Raw genomic sequence first — 16807 nt, 5'->3', positions numbered from 1 at the left:
GATTTTTCTTTGGAACTAGTTGTTAAATATAAAAGGACCAAGTTTTACTCAGTAAGAAATGTTGAAAGAACATTGAGATAAAGTCAGGTACAGAGAGACAGGAAGAGGAAGAGAGAGAGAGAGAGAGAGAGAGAGAGAGAGAGAGAGAGAGAGAGAGAGAGAGAGAGAGAGAGAGAGAGAGAGAGAGAGAGAGGAGAGAAAGAGAGAGAGTGTACAGAGAGAAAGAGAGAGAGTGTACAGAGAGAAAGAGAGGAGGGAAGGAGAAAAAGGAAACTGAAGGATGTTAAAGAGAACGGTCGAATATTTTACATTAAGAAACTGTACAGACTGTGACGAATGAATTCTTTTCCCACGTGCAGTTCCATCCTTACCTCCTTGGTCCAAGGGCCCTTGATTAATTCCGGATTTACTACTTTCGCCCATCTTTGTTGACATTGAACGTCGCTCCGTTCGGGAAAATGAGCAGCTATATTGTCCCATCGTAATCCATTCTGTTCAGCGTTACTGACCAGCTGCTTCAACAAAGCATCCTGCGACAAAACAGACGAATTAATGGAGATTCGTATGACAGATTGTTTAATTACAAATTCAAATGGAATCAAAAAAAGAAATGATCAAAAAAAAAAAAAAAAAAAAAAAGAAAAAAAAGAAAAAAAAAGAGAGAAAAAAGACATTTATAATCCTTACGATAATTATTATTTGTGTAAACTTTGAAAAAAAAAAAAAGAAAAGAGAAAAAAAATTAAAAAATAATAAAATAATAAAAAAACAGGACAGGAAAATAGAAAACTCGAAAGAGTCCCAAAATCGATTACAACTATCTCCCCCCCCCCCCTCTTCTCCCTCAATTCTCTTACCTTTACTACTCATGGCTATAATTCTCTCATAAAAGTTGAATGTGTACATGGGCATGGTTCACGAAAGCGCGATCGATTTTCGCGTGTGCTTTCCCACGGGAAACCATATGTCGGTCGTGAGCACCGTTCTGCGAATCTTCGCACATGTACACGCATGCGTATATATATATATATATATATATATATATGTATATATATATACGCACACATATATATATCTACATATACATAAATATATAACACGTATAACATGACGGCCGTGAGAGGCGTCGAAGAACAACACGAGGGCATCTGCCCCAAGGCACGACGCAACTCGTTCAAAAACTTATGAAGGGTGGCACTCTCCTGGGCTTGGTCCTTTTTGAGGGCACGTTTCATTGTTCCGACCCCTGCCGTCCTCTTTTTAACTCGCATGAGAGTTAGCGCCATAATGATACGGCCAAAGGATCCAGAATTCGGAATTGCCAGACAGATGAGAGAGAGAGAGAGAGAGAGAGAGAAAAAAAAGAGAGAAATAAAAAGATGTCCTCTTCTTACCTCTTCCTTCGTCCAACGACCCTTATTGATATGTTTCCCTTGACCCTGAGAGTTGACGTTCGAGTTGCCAGGATTATTTTGTGATTGACTGCTGTTAGCCCGAGCGATACCAGTACCATACTCGTTTTCGGAATCTTCACCACTGCTAGAATCGTAGCCGGATCGCGATCTAAAAATTCATAAGATGCGTGATCATCAGTTATACTCCTATCTAGTTATCTGGATTTGGATAAATTCAAAAGATGGGAAAGAAAAAAAAATAAGCGGGAGAGGGGCGAGGGAGAAAACAGGGACTCTTAATTATCAACTCCAAATTAATGGAATTTAATTTTTTTTTTATTTTTTTATTTTTTTTTTTTTTTTTGAATTAACGATCTTTCCTTCAGCAGGATAATTTATTTTATGGAATAGTCTTCAAAAAGAAAAAAAAAAAAATACAGAAGAAAAAGAAATCAAGTTGGTCGTATCAAAAGCGTGAGAAGAATCAAAGTTCATTGACCCTTTTTCTTTTCTTTTTCTTTTTTTTTCTTTTTTTTTTCCTTTTAAGATAATGCCAAATAAATTTGCAGAAAATTATTCTCGGTAAGGAAATCTCAGAAGGAAGGGTGGATAGGCCCATTCTTTGTCATGAGACCATTGTCGTTATCCCTTTCCCTCCTACTCTTTCGGTTCCTCAACGAAAAAGGAAAAAAAGAAGAAGGAAAAGAAAAATAAAAAAAGAGTAGCTTCCAGACACCACCCCTAACCACATCCTGTCCGGTGTCAGCTTGTGCGGTCGTGTATTCTTTCTCTCATTGTCTTTTCCCCCTTTTTACACGTTCTAATGGATGCACAGGATATATCTTGTCAATGGCCCTGATGCAATTTCTTAGCGCTGATTTTTATCCTTTTTAATTTTGTCTCAATTTTTCCTATCATCAAAATCGAATTACTTTGAAGATAAATAAGAAATGACGATATCGTCGAACGGAGATATTATCGTTATCATCATCATCATCATCATCATCATCATCATCATCATCATCATCATCATCATCATCATCATCATCATCATCATCATCATCATCATCATCCTCATCATCCTCATCATCATCATCATCATCATCATCGTTATCGTCATCGTCATTGTCATTGTCGTCGTTGTCGTCGTTGGGGGATGACGATTACCGAAATGGATAATCATGATAAACAGGAAGAGAAAATAAAGAAAACGACGGCCGATAAGAGAGTCCAGTGGACCATCTGCGCATCGCATATGTTTACGTCACGTGCGCTCACAGTTACGTCCCGTAAATGCTATCATTGCATAACTTCCCCTTTTTAATTCCTCATACGAGAAGCATACAAACAGCGTTTGGAACGATCTTTGAAGTTAGCAGCTGTTGAGGAAAAAGAGAGAAAAATAATTGGGAAAGACGATCGAGCTTTATCAATGACATTAATGACGATAATAATAATGATGATGATGATGATGATGATGATAATAATAATAATAATAATGATGATAAAAAAAAAAAGAAATCAATAAAAAATGTTCCCACATACCAAACCAATGAAACCACAACTCGTTCTATTAGCTTTTACTAAATGATTGAGTGGAACTTTTTTAAACCCGTAAGGAATTCTTTCGAAATTCTAGCAAGTTATTAGATATTCGCGATGAGGTTGGTTTGTTGCTCGTCGGACGACTAGGAAGTAAAATGTTTAGAGAAAAAGAGGGAGAGACTAAGAAGTTATCGTGAATGAATCGTAAATGTATTCGAAGGCAGCAAAGGCGTGCCCCATGTCGCGCCTTTCGGTTTGCGTTATGTAAGTAAAGAAGAATCTTTCACCTTCGTGAAACTTCAAACGGTCGCTATTATCCTTGAGCTTTGTTGCTGAAGCACGTGGCAATATCGCTAAAAACTTATTCGCTATTTTCGTTTAAAATTTCACGTAAGTAATATAAGATTATTTGTATCTTTCTTATCAGATAAGAAAAAAAATAAAAAAAAAATATATATATATATATATTATATATAATACGAGTAGAATTTCTATTTGCCGATTACGTTTCTTCAAGTTTTACGATTTATGAAAATTATTCATACTCATTTATGAATAATTCAAGACGTATAAACAGAATCAGATTACAATATACGTAAGGATATGCGTAACAAGAATACTTGTATTATCGAATAATTTTGTTTAGAATATGTTTACGAATAGAATTATAAATTTTTAATGCGAATAGATAACAATCGTGTATTAAAATTGAAAGAAATATAACCTCAAGCAATTCAATAAATTTTTGTTAAATTAATATTCGAATTTTTGTTTCGCTACCGAATGCAAAGTTTTGAAAATTAAAATACAGAAAAAGAAAAAAAAAAGAAAAGAAAAAAGAAAAGAAAAAAAAAGAAAAGAAAAAAAAAGAAAAGAAAAGAAAAGAAAAAAACTTTCTCTTTTATTGATATCGAAAAAATAATTTAATTATATATATATATTATTATATATTATTATTATTATTATTATTCTTTCGTTTGAAGAAATATTACTTAACAACCTTGTACCACTTAATACAAACAGGAAGAGGAATGAACATAGTTCTCCCTATTCGTCGCGCATATTCACGGATGAAAGCTGTTAAATGTCGTTTATTTCTTCCTGTGTCTCATATATCTTCAACCATCCTTTCTTTCTAACTTCCTTGCACGTGGGTTAACAAGGGAACAGATACATATTAATGATATATCAACGATGTTATCGTTCGAGTGCACGTGTAGATACGTAAGAATATATTGATTATAATATATATATATATATAAATAATACAGTCCCTTCATGTTTCCCATTCGAATGAATTTCTAACGATTGAATTTCCTTTTAATTAATTTTCTCGATAATTCCATTTAATCCTAATGATCTCCGGAACTTTCGAAAGAGCCAGCCTTAGAAAAAAAAAAAAGAAGAAGAAGAAGAAAGGGAGAAGAACAAAAAAAGCCTTAATCTTAATGATAAGATAAGATCCAACAGAAACCATAGGAAATCGGAAATCAGCTTAATCCGTAGATCCGTTTGCCTTTCATAATTAAGAATACATTCATACATCTTGGCTATTTAAGAAGGTAAAATCATAATTAAGCTTTCTTCAAAAGATTTAATAGTCGATAGCAGGTGTCTGGTAAAGAAGGAAACAGCTGCCACTTCTCTCTTTCTCTCTCGAGTCACATTTTATATGATTTTCATAGCACTCCATTAGAATCATCCTTTTTCTAATTCTCAAAAGGAACGAGAGTTTCTAAAGAATTATATAAATTACAAATAGGTATAAAATCAAATTCAATATATACATATGTATATATATGTGTTTAAAAATCCGAATTTCGTTTCGCGAATTTTCGAATATTATTTCGAAGCATCAATGTTACAAATGATTACAAATTACAATATATTTAATTTATATCAACAAGCTTTGATTTTGAACACTAGAATGAGTAGCTGCGGGCCTATTGAAAGATTTCCAAAATTTTAACGTTAGAAAGAATCTGTAACTTTCACAAATGTGACCTATTAGAATCTTGGAATATCAAGATACTGTAGCAGGTTTTAAATAATAATATTTCAAACGTGCAATAAAAAAAGAAAAAAGAAAAAAGAATACAATAAAAATTTGCGCGTAATACATCGCAAATCTGATTTAAAAAATACCTGTCAAAAAATCCGTAATCACTTCGAGAAAACGAAATATTGTGATAATATTTTCAAAAAAAAAGAAAGAAAAAGAAAGAAAAAGAAAAAAAAAAGAAAAAAAATAATAATAAAAAATAATAATAATAAAAAAAAAAAATAAAATATCCGTATGATAGACTCCTGTATATTATTATAATATCAATTATTATTTTATGATAGTGAATCATGAATAAAGATAGTACCTATTCGTATCTATTATTAGATTCGAAATCTATTATACGATTCAAGCCCATTTGGAGGTATTACTTTCATTTTTCGATACGTATTCACAAAAGATTCATATCGAATGTTATTTGAATACGTAATATACATAGAATACATAGAACTATCTATCGCTTTTATGTTTCGAAATAATTATATAGAAGCGTTCGAATTCGATCAGTTAAAGTATCAAGTACATGTTTGTGTGATACTTTATATCGAACCACTAATTATGAGAAGTGATATATTTCTTTATTGAAAAATTACACGAAAAGTAAATAAAAAAAAAATAACAATAATAATAATAATAATAATAATAATAATAATAATAATAATAATAATAATAATAATAATAATAATAATAATAATAATAATTAATAATAATAATAATAACAACGTAGGTATTTGTCGCCCATGGATCTGAACCGTTGCAAAAAGTTCAGAGAAGTAACTATGACGATTTTTCTATTTTGGGTAGAACAGTTCATTGTCCCTTGTTACCTGATTGGAAATTTCATCATTCACGACGAATGACCACGAGCCAAATGGTATAGAAAAGGAAAAATAAGAAGGACTACAAGGACTACTTACATGGCCGCCTCTTAAATATATATGTACAGAATATATGTATATATACGTGTACATATACATATATATATATATATACACATACATCATACACCTATATATATATATATACATATATAGGCAAAGACTCGTGGCTTGGCAAGCCACGAGACATCTGCCGAATTATCAAAAGTTTCCCCCCTTTTTTCAAACACGCTTCCTCCATTCTCCTGTCCCAGGGCACAGTAAGAAGGTTTCCCCTCTTTCTTACGACTTCGGGGGCGCCCTTCAGCGTTCAACGCGTCGTCTTCTTTTCTCCCCATCTACTACAGCACCTTCCTTCTCTATTCCTTCCTTCCTTCCGTCCGGCTGTCGTTCGTCACGCAACAATAAGGTCATCGTGCGAGTTACTCACACATCATCAAGAATCCTTTTTCTTTCCCTTATTCCGCAAATTCTTATATACATGCATATATACATGTGTATGTGCCTGTGTGAGTGTGTGTGTGTGTATATAAGAATGAAATATAGACCAACGAGTCCTGGTTAACTTTTAAGTATTAAACAATCCTATTGATTTTAATTATGTAACGATATGAAGATCATTCAAATCGTTGAATTATTTTGAACGAATTAGCCTACGATGAAATTATTATTTTATATTTTTTCCGAAGTCCTGTCCATAAAAAAAAAAAAAAAAAAAAAAAGAAAGAAAGAGAGAGAAAAAAAGAGGGAAAATATTAGTTTCCGATCTCAATTTTTCATAGTTACCAGGGAGACCAGGTGTATAAATCCAAATAGCATTCGTTCCTATTCGTGTCAGCTGCTTCCCTTACGTTCCACCCTCTTCGTTTTTCCACCCTTCGCATTTCTTTGAACTTCGAGAGAAACGATGCTATCAATACTCTTTTCAATCGTCATTTTAAAGTTAATGTCTCGTACTAACATTACTTTCAATAAATCTAATTAGGAAGAACCGTGATTGGTCAATTGTTTATTAGATCTTATTGTTAATCAATACGTTTAATCTCGAACGATTCGTTTAATGAATCCAACAGGTATTATATCGAACGATATTTATTTATTCGGGAATGCTATTCAATCGGATAAGTTCGATCCCATTTTATAGACCGAACTCTTTCCTTCGTGAATCATATGAATGGAATTATTATAAAGATCAGTCTTCCTTTAAATGACACACGAGCTCGAGAACGAGATTCTTAAATGGCTCCTCCTGCTGCTGTATTCCCGTCGACATAAAAAGAGAGAGAGAGAGAGAGAGAGAGAGAGAGAGAGAGAGAAATAAAAAAAAATTCTATAAAGCTTGTCTTGGCGCCAACTACGGTAAGAATTGGCGACAGTGACGTAAGTGAACATAACAATGACAAGTTAAATCGTTTCTTTTAGGAATAAGTTGATCATTGACCCCCCACAAGAAGATCATGTTTTGTTTTACTCAATAAAATAGCACATTGACTGATTCAAACATTTGACGAAACGGAAACGATACTATTTCTTATGCAAAGATATTGGAAAAAGTATACCGATAGAAGATATCTGTATCTGTCTGAACGATGTTTGAAATTAGAAAGCGAAGAGAAAGATGTTAGTTTTCTAGTTGGTAGAGAAAGAACATTTGTTTTCGAATTACTCATTTGAAGTAGATCGTACACAGGTTTTTCTTCTTTTTTTTTTTTTTTCCATAATTCGACGCTTCGAATTACTTCGATTAAACCATTCGAAGATTAGAGAAAAAAAAAGGGAGACATATATTTAAAGATATTTAAGGACACTTTTGCCAATAATTATGCAAATTATTATTTCCTTTGATTCTCAGATCAAAGGATCCTATTGATCTGATAAAAAACGCTCAAATAAGATGGATCTCGTTTTTCAATGTTCATTTTCAAAACGGTATCTGTGAAAGTGTTGTTGGTCCGTCTACGAACGATCACTAGAAGCCATATCTATTAATAGATCCTTCACACAGCGTGGTACCTCGATGACTATGAACACACGCGTCTGTATACGGACTGTTTATAAAAAGTAACTCCTATCAGCCCCCATGTGGAGATCACCCTCTGATCAATCGACTTTATTTGCAAATGATAAGAATACTTTTATAACTTATTCACAAGATATATTAAAATGTGATCCCGTACTCGGATATATATATATATATATAATAAAATATATATATATATAATAAAATATATATATATATATATATATATATATATATTATTTTTCATACTCAACGAAATAGTTCTCGTCAATCATTTCCGATGGCAATGATAATCGACTCGAGTAAAAACAAAAAAAAAATGTTGAAAACCTCTGAAACTTTATCAATTATTTTGAACAATTGAAAGAAACACTATTTGAAAGATTTCTTAATTTCGTAGCATATAAACTGATCGAAGAATTAGATGAATCAATATTTTTTATATGTTACGATCGTATTAAAAACAAATATCCAATGAAATTGAAAAGTAAATTTTATCAAATGATATTTTTAACACAACGATGAATAGATATCGGTTTGTAAAAGATCAAATAAAACGAGAAAAATAAAAAAGAAAACTAAATAGAATACAATCCAATAATGATATAAGCAAGAAAAAGCCCTATGATCTTATATATTCATATATCCTTCTCTTATCTTGTTTCATATTCCCCAAGTGATTATTTTCAATGGGACCGATCGAAATATGACTCATCGCGAACTCCAAAACATAAAATACGCGAATGAATCGAGTTACTAATATATATGATTTTAAATTATACAAAAGTTTTTTTTCTTTGATTATGTCTCTCAGAAAAAGTACTAGAATAATTAATTAGAAAAAAAAAAAAAAAAAAAAAAAAAGATTCGATTCTACGTCCGTACAACCGTACGTAGCCGGCATAGTCCAACGCGAACAAGGATCGAGGAAAACGACAACACCAGGGTGGAAGCCCTTACGAGAGACATCTGGCTACCACCTGCCCCGATGCACTCGCACCGACGTCGTATTTCCCCACGTAGAAATACGAAGAGGAGAAAACGCTTGCACCCGCCATTACTATGACGCACGCGTGCGTCTCTAAATATCGACGCTAGTAGTAGTATCGGTGATGATGATGATGATGGTGGTGGTGGCGATGGTAATGGTAGTGGTGATCGTAGTGGTGCTGTTGCTTCTGATGATGATTAGATGGTAGTAGTGATGGTAAAAGCCACGCTGAGTATCGCCGAGGGGAGAAACGTGTACGTATACGTATACCTATACATGCCCATTATCTACACAAATGCACTTATATGTACATGAATATATATATATATATATATATATATCTTCGACCCTTCACGAATCCTAAAAAACGCGGGGAAGTCTAGGGGTCTTGCTCGTTTCCATCCCCCCACCCCATCTCTTAGCATATATACCATCCCCCATTCCCCATCTCTTTTTCTCTTCATCAAGGTATCCTTCCTTACCGATTGTGCATATATATATATATGTATTACATAAAAGAGAGTTCCACCCGGTGCTCATTCCCATGACAAGTGCGATGGGTAGTTTCGTCCGTGAATCTTTAATTCCAGCGTGGGAATATAAGGGGTGAATTCGAGTCTTGTACGATTTGGATGAGAGGACGATACGATGTGATACGATGCGATCCGATCCAATGCGATGCCAAAAAGTTTCTCTCGGTCGAGCACACATAGAATAGGTAACTACATACCTGATGCGAAAGTATAACGCTAAGGGGTGAGAAAAGAGTAACCCTAATATCTTTACTTCTTCCTTCTTTTTCTTTCTTTTTTTTTCTTTTCTTTTCTTTTTATTTCTTTTCACGAACACGTGAGACTAATAAAAGTATACCACGGGAAACTTTATCAAAGTTCATTCTCGCGATCTCGATATATCTCACGATCATAATTTTTTCTTTCTTCTGTTATTTAGGTCTACATAAATATAGACAGAAAGTGGATTCGTTTATATGGCTATTACGATCGACGACTGATCGATGGTTTCTGAAGTGGAACTGAACGACGTTTGTTTTTATATTTCAAATAATTTTTACGCGACAGTTTATTGAGTAATCTTAGCAAAATCAATTTCGTTATATTTCAGAATAAATTCAAATGCAACGTAAGTAATCTTAACAAAATCAATTTCGTTATATTTCAGAATAAATTCAAATGCAACGCGATAACGAAACGTTTCGCTTTGTATTATAAAGGGACCTCGATTAATGCGCTTGAGAAGTAGGTTAACAGTTTCGATCAATAAAATCGATATTTCTTTAGCCGTCCGAAATAAAACCTTCGAACAAAATTTTTTATATACATTCAACATTTAATATTCATGAATATATATATATATATATATATATATATATATATATATATATATATATATATCCTGACATATAAAATAATAACTCGTTCAAATGTATTTTTTATAATTAATTAATATCTTTAACCAATGAAATACTTCCCTAGAACTATCTAATAGATAACATTAAATCGAATAGCAGATATTTTTTTCTTTCTTTCGTTTTTTTTTCAATCATCGCGCCATCAATCATCCGATCCAAAGTAAATACTCGAAAGTTTTTTTTCCTTTGTTAATCAAATAAATCGTTACTTCGATAAAAAAAAAAAAAAGAAAAAAAAAACAAACAAAAAGAAAATAATAATCATTATAAAAGCTTAATACTTTGAACATAAGTTACAGAACTCTAATATTTTATCATCGCGTAAAACTAGACCGGAAGTGGGTACAGATGCGAAACGCGAAACGTCTCTGGTTTGACACCTTATCCATTTTTTATTTTTCTTTTTTTTTCTTTCTTTTTTTTTTTTTTTTTGATTCGCTCTTTCATACTTGCGGATATATGCAATTTATAAAAGTTTGAAAGGGGAGGGTGATGAGAGGAGACGTTATAGAGGAGGATCTGGAAGAAGAGGCGAGGGGGTGAGGGGATGCGTGTCACAAAAGGGAATAATGCCACGTAAAAACAAATTTCTTGTTCTTGGTCTCGGTTTTAATCTTGGTTTTGGTCATTGAACGATGTAAATAAGCAGACTTTGGAGTCTTTCTTGACTCGAGCAGATGCCAAGGTACTCGAAAAGAGTAAAGAGAGAGAAAGAGAAAAAGAGAGAAAGAGAGAGAGAGAGAGATTGCGTATGTGCATGCTTACATGGGACCCTCGCCGATGTCGTTCAACGTCGTCGAGCATAAAAAGAGCGCCGAGACATCATACGAAAATAATGCTAAATGAAAGAATGAAGGAACGAGACCACGAGGAACACGATAGAAAAGCCGTCGACGTCTTTCTCTCCCTTTAGAAATGTTCGGTTGCCCATCTCGGTGAAACGTCCTTCGTTTCCAAAGAACTCCGAACCCCTTTGCGAAATTTGTAACTCGATTCATTTTAAAAAACCAACCCCTACGAAAGATAGAAGAGGGAAAGAAAGAAAGAAAGAGAGAGAGAGAGAGAGAGAGAGAGAGAGAGAGAGAGAGATGATCTTGAACTCACTTTTCTTCTACGTTGGATATATACATATATATATATACATATATGTATATATAAAAAGAAAAATGAAAGAAAAAAATAGAAAGAAAAGAAAAGAAAGAGAGAAAAAAAGCAAGATAATAGAGTCCATCTGGAAGGGAACATACAAGTTGATGTACTTATTTATGTATTTTCTTTATCTGGGTGCCTACTACAAAACAGATTTTATCGTACGAATTTCGTTTTTCAATATTGTCGGGCTTATTTAAAGGGTTAAATCTCGTTATGGGGAGAAAAGAGAGAGGAAAGAAATTCATGGTATCGTATGTAAGAATATGTACCCCCTCCCCCCATCCCGTGCGAATCCCGGTGTAACTCGTTACGTTATCCCGGTATGTATTACAAAAAAAAAAAAAAAAAAAAGAAAAAAAAAAGAAAAAGAAAAAGAAAAGAAAAGAAAAGAAAAACAGAAAAAAGACTTTTAACGGTGCTTTAGTAAGGTATTATAGTTCGCATGATCTTCGCTTTGAATGATCGTTCAGATAAATAAAATAATGATAGAGTACTTAAACGTATTGCCGTTCGTGAAAACGAGTTTAAAACGTGTTTCGTTCATTCATTCGTTTAAGAGAAAAAAAAGAGAAAGGACTTTTCCGTATGTAATATAAAATTAGGCGAAATGAAAATAATGTAAAAGAATAATTATATGTGCGATTCCTTGAATATCAAAAATATACTAGTTTTTTTTTTTTTTTTTTTTTTTTTTTTTAATGAATTACGTAATCGATATCAATTAAATAAACCCATTTTTGTCGGTGTTTAGATTTTCTATTATATTTAATAAAAAAAATTACGTAAATAGAACTCGTCAATGGATACGAAAAACGATACTTGAAATAAAAGCCATTATATCGTGTTATAAACAAAATTCATATCACACACATCGTATTTACATATACCGAGATGTAAATTATAATCAAATAAAAATTTGCGATTGACTGATATAATATAATAAATTCAATAAATAGAATTATCATTTTCACGCATATGAAATAGAAAAACCTTCTTTTTCGATTAGGCAAATTAAAATTAAAACTAATAATATAATTGTATTTTTAAAAATTCACGATAATTTTATTCCATCGTATATCTTTCGACACGTAATATTGTTGTATTTAATATGTCATATTTTTTTTTTTTTTTTTTTTTTTTTTTTTTTTTTTTTTAAAGAAAGGTTATTAATTTCTCGGAAATAAATTAAGTATTTTATATCAAGCAATTTATATTATTTTATATTAAGTGTCAAGAAAAAAAAGAGAAAAAGAAAAAGAAAAAGAAAAAGAAAAAAAATAAGAAAGCAATAAAGCCATTGGACATAACACACGATCAGAAAATCATCATTTAATTCTTATAAAAATCTACTCCATTTAATTATCTATTTAATTTATTCCATTTTAATGCGGAATAACGGACACGAGTTTCGTTATTTTTAATCTTCGAGAGTACATATATACTTCGTTTGTTTGTTTTTTTTCTTCGCTTCGTTGAGAAGGAGGTCAAGAGATCCAAACACAGAGCACGATGCATCTTTAAACGAACTCTATCACGTATGGTATATATACATAATGTATGTATGTATGTATGTATATATATATATATATATATATATATATATATATATATATATACCATGTATATAAGAATGCATGTACGTATGTAAAGGGAGACGATACGTCGGTCGTTGGTAACCTAAGTTCGTCACGAGATAAGCCAGAAGGAATTTAATAATTTTTTTTTTCTTTTTTTTTCTAATTACCATAATGGAAAAAATTTTGTTACCACGAGAGAACGAAGAGGGGAGGGAGGGTGAAGGGACAGTTAGCGAGAACATTTAAGAAATGACGAAGAAATATGTTTTCGTCGTTGGAATATAAGACACGCAAACGGGGGAAAGAGGAGGAGGAGGGGAGAGGAAGCACGTTCTCTAAGCACGTTCTATATTGTATATATGTTTCTCAAACGTTTCTTCCTTCGAATGGCAAGGTCGACTAACCTTGAAAAGTAAATACTTTCTTTCGACGCGACCCAAGAGAGACTATTTTCTAACATACTTCGTGTAAGAGCCAATATATTTCAAGGAAAATAACTTTTGACTTTGGTAACACAATAGATTATAGAGCACATTGATTTTTAACATAAATCATATTGCGATTTTCTATACGTAAGGACAAATATACATTATTTCTAGAAGAAAATATTATCAATTGTTATGGTCGTAAAAACACATTGATTGTTAACATAACTCGCATTACTCGGATTTTTCAATCGTAATATTTTAACAATATGTTTAAACAAAAATATATATTTAATTGCTATAATAATAAAAGAAAATATTGATTTTGAAATGACACATGACAATGATGTTACACATACATATATGTATGTAAAATTATTATTAAAGCCTTTTAAACGAAATTCTGATCAACGTTAAGAGAAGACTCAGTCTTATGATCATCTTAAATATTTTTGGTCATCTCTTTTTCTTTTATCTTTTTTCCTTTTGGCTATTATATTTAAAAATCAAATGGAATAATAATACATCGAGAATAAAATATCTCGAATCATTTTTTATTATTTACTTATATTTATTTCATTGGCCATTAAATATGAATGCAAATTTAAATGTCTACCTATATATATATATATATATATATATATATATATATATATATATATATGTAGATAGATATATCTACGACGATATCAGTGTTGTCGCTTCATTCATCCATTTTTATTGCGCGTAGGAGTTGTCGAGTTTGTTTTATGGAACGAGTAGGAGGAGAAGGAGGAGGAAGAGGAGGAGGAAAAGATATATTCATGGATGTAAAAAACGAAACTGTATCCCTAACCGGTCGAAAACAACGAAAGCAAGCGTGTAGTATGCTCACATTCTCTTTCTCTTTCTCTCTGTGTCTCTCTTTCTCTCTCTTTCTCTATCTTTCTCTCTCCCTATCTCTCTTGTTCGTTCATCCTGTAGGATCTCGAATCACTTTGACCTTCTCTCATCAATGTTAACGTTCCAACGTTTGTGGACCTGTAACGTCCTTTTACCTAGCAATTTCACATTGAATATATGCTAATGTATGATTCGCCAAAGCTTCTTGTGATTTATAAATCTAACTGAGAAGGACCGGTCTTTATATTAGATATAACATCTAATAATTATTCGTCGGAATATTTTTCGGACTTATTTAGCTGCATCTTTAACGTCCTCTCAAAGAGAAATGAAATGATTAAAACAGCATATTATCGATTAAATTTAACGAGAAAGTATATTTGTTGCATGTGTATGCAAAAAAAAAAGAAAAACGAAAAGAAAAAAGAAGTTAAAATTTTGACAGTCATATCTATATAACGATTACTTAACTATGTACATACATACAAAGATAAGTTTTTATTAGCTCGTTTTAACTTGGATTGAACCTTGTGATTATTTACATTTAACTTTTTACGACGCATAGATAAAACAAAAGAAGAAAAAGTGAGTCATATTAATTAAAATATTTTATAAAATAAAGAAATACATATGTAAGTACATTAGATAAATGTACATATATCTTTACATATGCAGATAACGTAAAATTTTTTACATTATCTTTCTTCTTCTTTCCTTTCCTATTATATATATATATATATATATATATATATATATATATATATATATATATATATATATGACACTATGAATGTTATGAAATTTAGCAATAAATTGTAAGAGATAATTATAACAATAACAATAATAATAATAATAATAATAATAATAATAATAATAATAATAATAATAATAACAATAATAACAATAATAATAATAATAATAATAATAATAATAATAATAAAAATAAAGAAAAAATTCAAATAACAAATCGCACGTTAATAAGATTCGTATATTTCGTAAAAATGGGATGCATGAAGGAGAATAAAACGAACAATAAAAAAAGAAAAAAAAACAAAAAAAAAACAAAAAACAAAAAACAAAGCAAAAAAGAAAATAAACTCCCTCCCTCGTACCCATCCCCGTCCCTATCACCAACTAAATTCTAATTTTATCTGACTTAACCGTCTTACATGATTATACATAAGTTTTTACAATAGAGCATACGAAAGTAAAGATCTTAGGATCAACGAAGCTTGGAACCATCTGTCTTTAAACGACGAAAAGGGCACAACGGGTTGGTTGGTTGGTTGCTTGCTTGCTAGCTTACTGGCAGTCTGCCTGCCTGTCTGGTTGGCCGACAATGAACGAGGTTCTTCATAAACCGGGTTTAAATCTCCGGGTTTAGTTTCTCCGAGGTGGGTAGCCACTCGTCGTCAAGCTGTAAACTACGACGAGAATGGACCCATGGAAAAGTTATCCCTTTACGTTTAAATCTACGTAAGTATGTAAGTATATTTCGAATCAGTTAACGAACGTTCCTCTACCAAAAAGTAGAATTTCTTCTCTCTCTCTCTCTCTCACTCTCTTTTTTTTCTCTGTCTGTCTCACTCTTTTTTCCTTCTAGAGTCATCCGCAACACGAAAAATAAAAAGAAAAAAAGAGAAACCGGTGTGAGTCTTTCTTCCTCGACTCTTCGTCGTCGTCGTCGTCGTCGTCGTCGTCGTCGTCGTCGTCGTCGTCGTCTATCTATTTACCAGTCCCTCCATTCACCCAACTCCCACTCCCCACCCCCATCCTTTTTTTATTCGCTAAAATTCATTGATAAAATGAAATGAAATTTTCCTTGATATCAAATGATATTCATTTTTAACTACTTGTACGCGAAGCCATTTATGATTATAAAAACAAATTTTGTTAAAAAAAAAAAAAAAAAAAAAAAAAAGAAATGTACACATAAAAAATTTCAAAATCATTTACCGAGGTAACGAATTAATGTTGATGACAGTAATAATAATAATAATAATAATAATAATAATAATAATAATAATAATAATAATACTAATAATAATAATAATAATAATAATACGTGTAACTATTATGACTCGTTATAATACTTGTGCCCAAAAAAGGAAAAGATTAATATGTATAATATACATTTTAAAAATTTAATCGAATTATGATAAAGTAAAAATCATTATTACGAAGCAAAATAGAAAAGATAACGTAAGTTAATATAATAGATCAATTCTATTTGTTTCTCATTACGCAAGTGTTCCAGAAATTTAGTAACATATAGTTAATACATGTTGTTTAATAGTCACTCCCAGAGCATGTACATATATACATATATACATATAAAACAGCTTAGGAAGCTGTCCACGCTACATAATCTGTACCACGATAAGAAGCATCCTTTGATAGCGGACATATTTAAGATGAAAATTATATAGCTTATTTTATTGTTTCTATGAAT

General features: G+C 31.7%; 1 protein-coding gene across 6 annotated transcripts in view; it reads right to left on the bottom strand.

Annotated features, from left to right (window-relative positions):
• The window catches only part of Myb (proto-oncogene like protein Myb), a 38813-nt gene that overhangs the window by 7686 nt on the left and 14320 nt on the right, over positions 1–16807 (bottom strand). For all 6 annotated transcript variants that reach the window (XM_035870077.2, XM_035870079.2, XM_035870075.2 and 3 more), the window contains 2 exons: positions 1395–1563; positions 372–530 (listed from right to left, as the gene is read on the bottom strand). In XM_035870077.2, coding sequence (XP_035725970.1) covers positions 372–530; positions 1395–1563 — 328 coding nt within the window. The remainder of the gene's footprint in view (positions 1–371; positions 531–1394; positions 1564–16807) is intronic.

This window comes from Vespa mandarinia, chromosome 9, assembly GCF_050613455.1.
Source record: "Vespa mandarinia isolate Hongniang chromosome 9, ASM5061345v1, whole genome shotgun sequence".
NCBI lineage: Eukaryota > Metazoa > Arthropoda > Insecta > Hymenoptera > Vespidae > Vespa > Vespa mandarinia.
The sequence above is the reverse complement of the archived record's forward strand: the minus strand, read 5'-3'. Positions and strand labels throughout refer to the sequence as shown.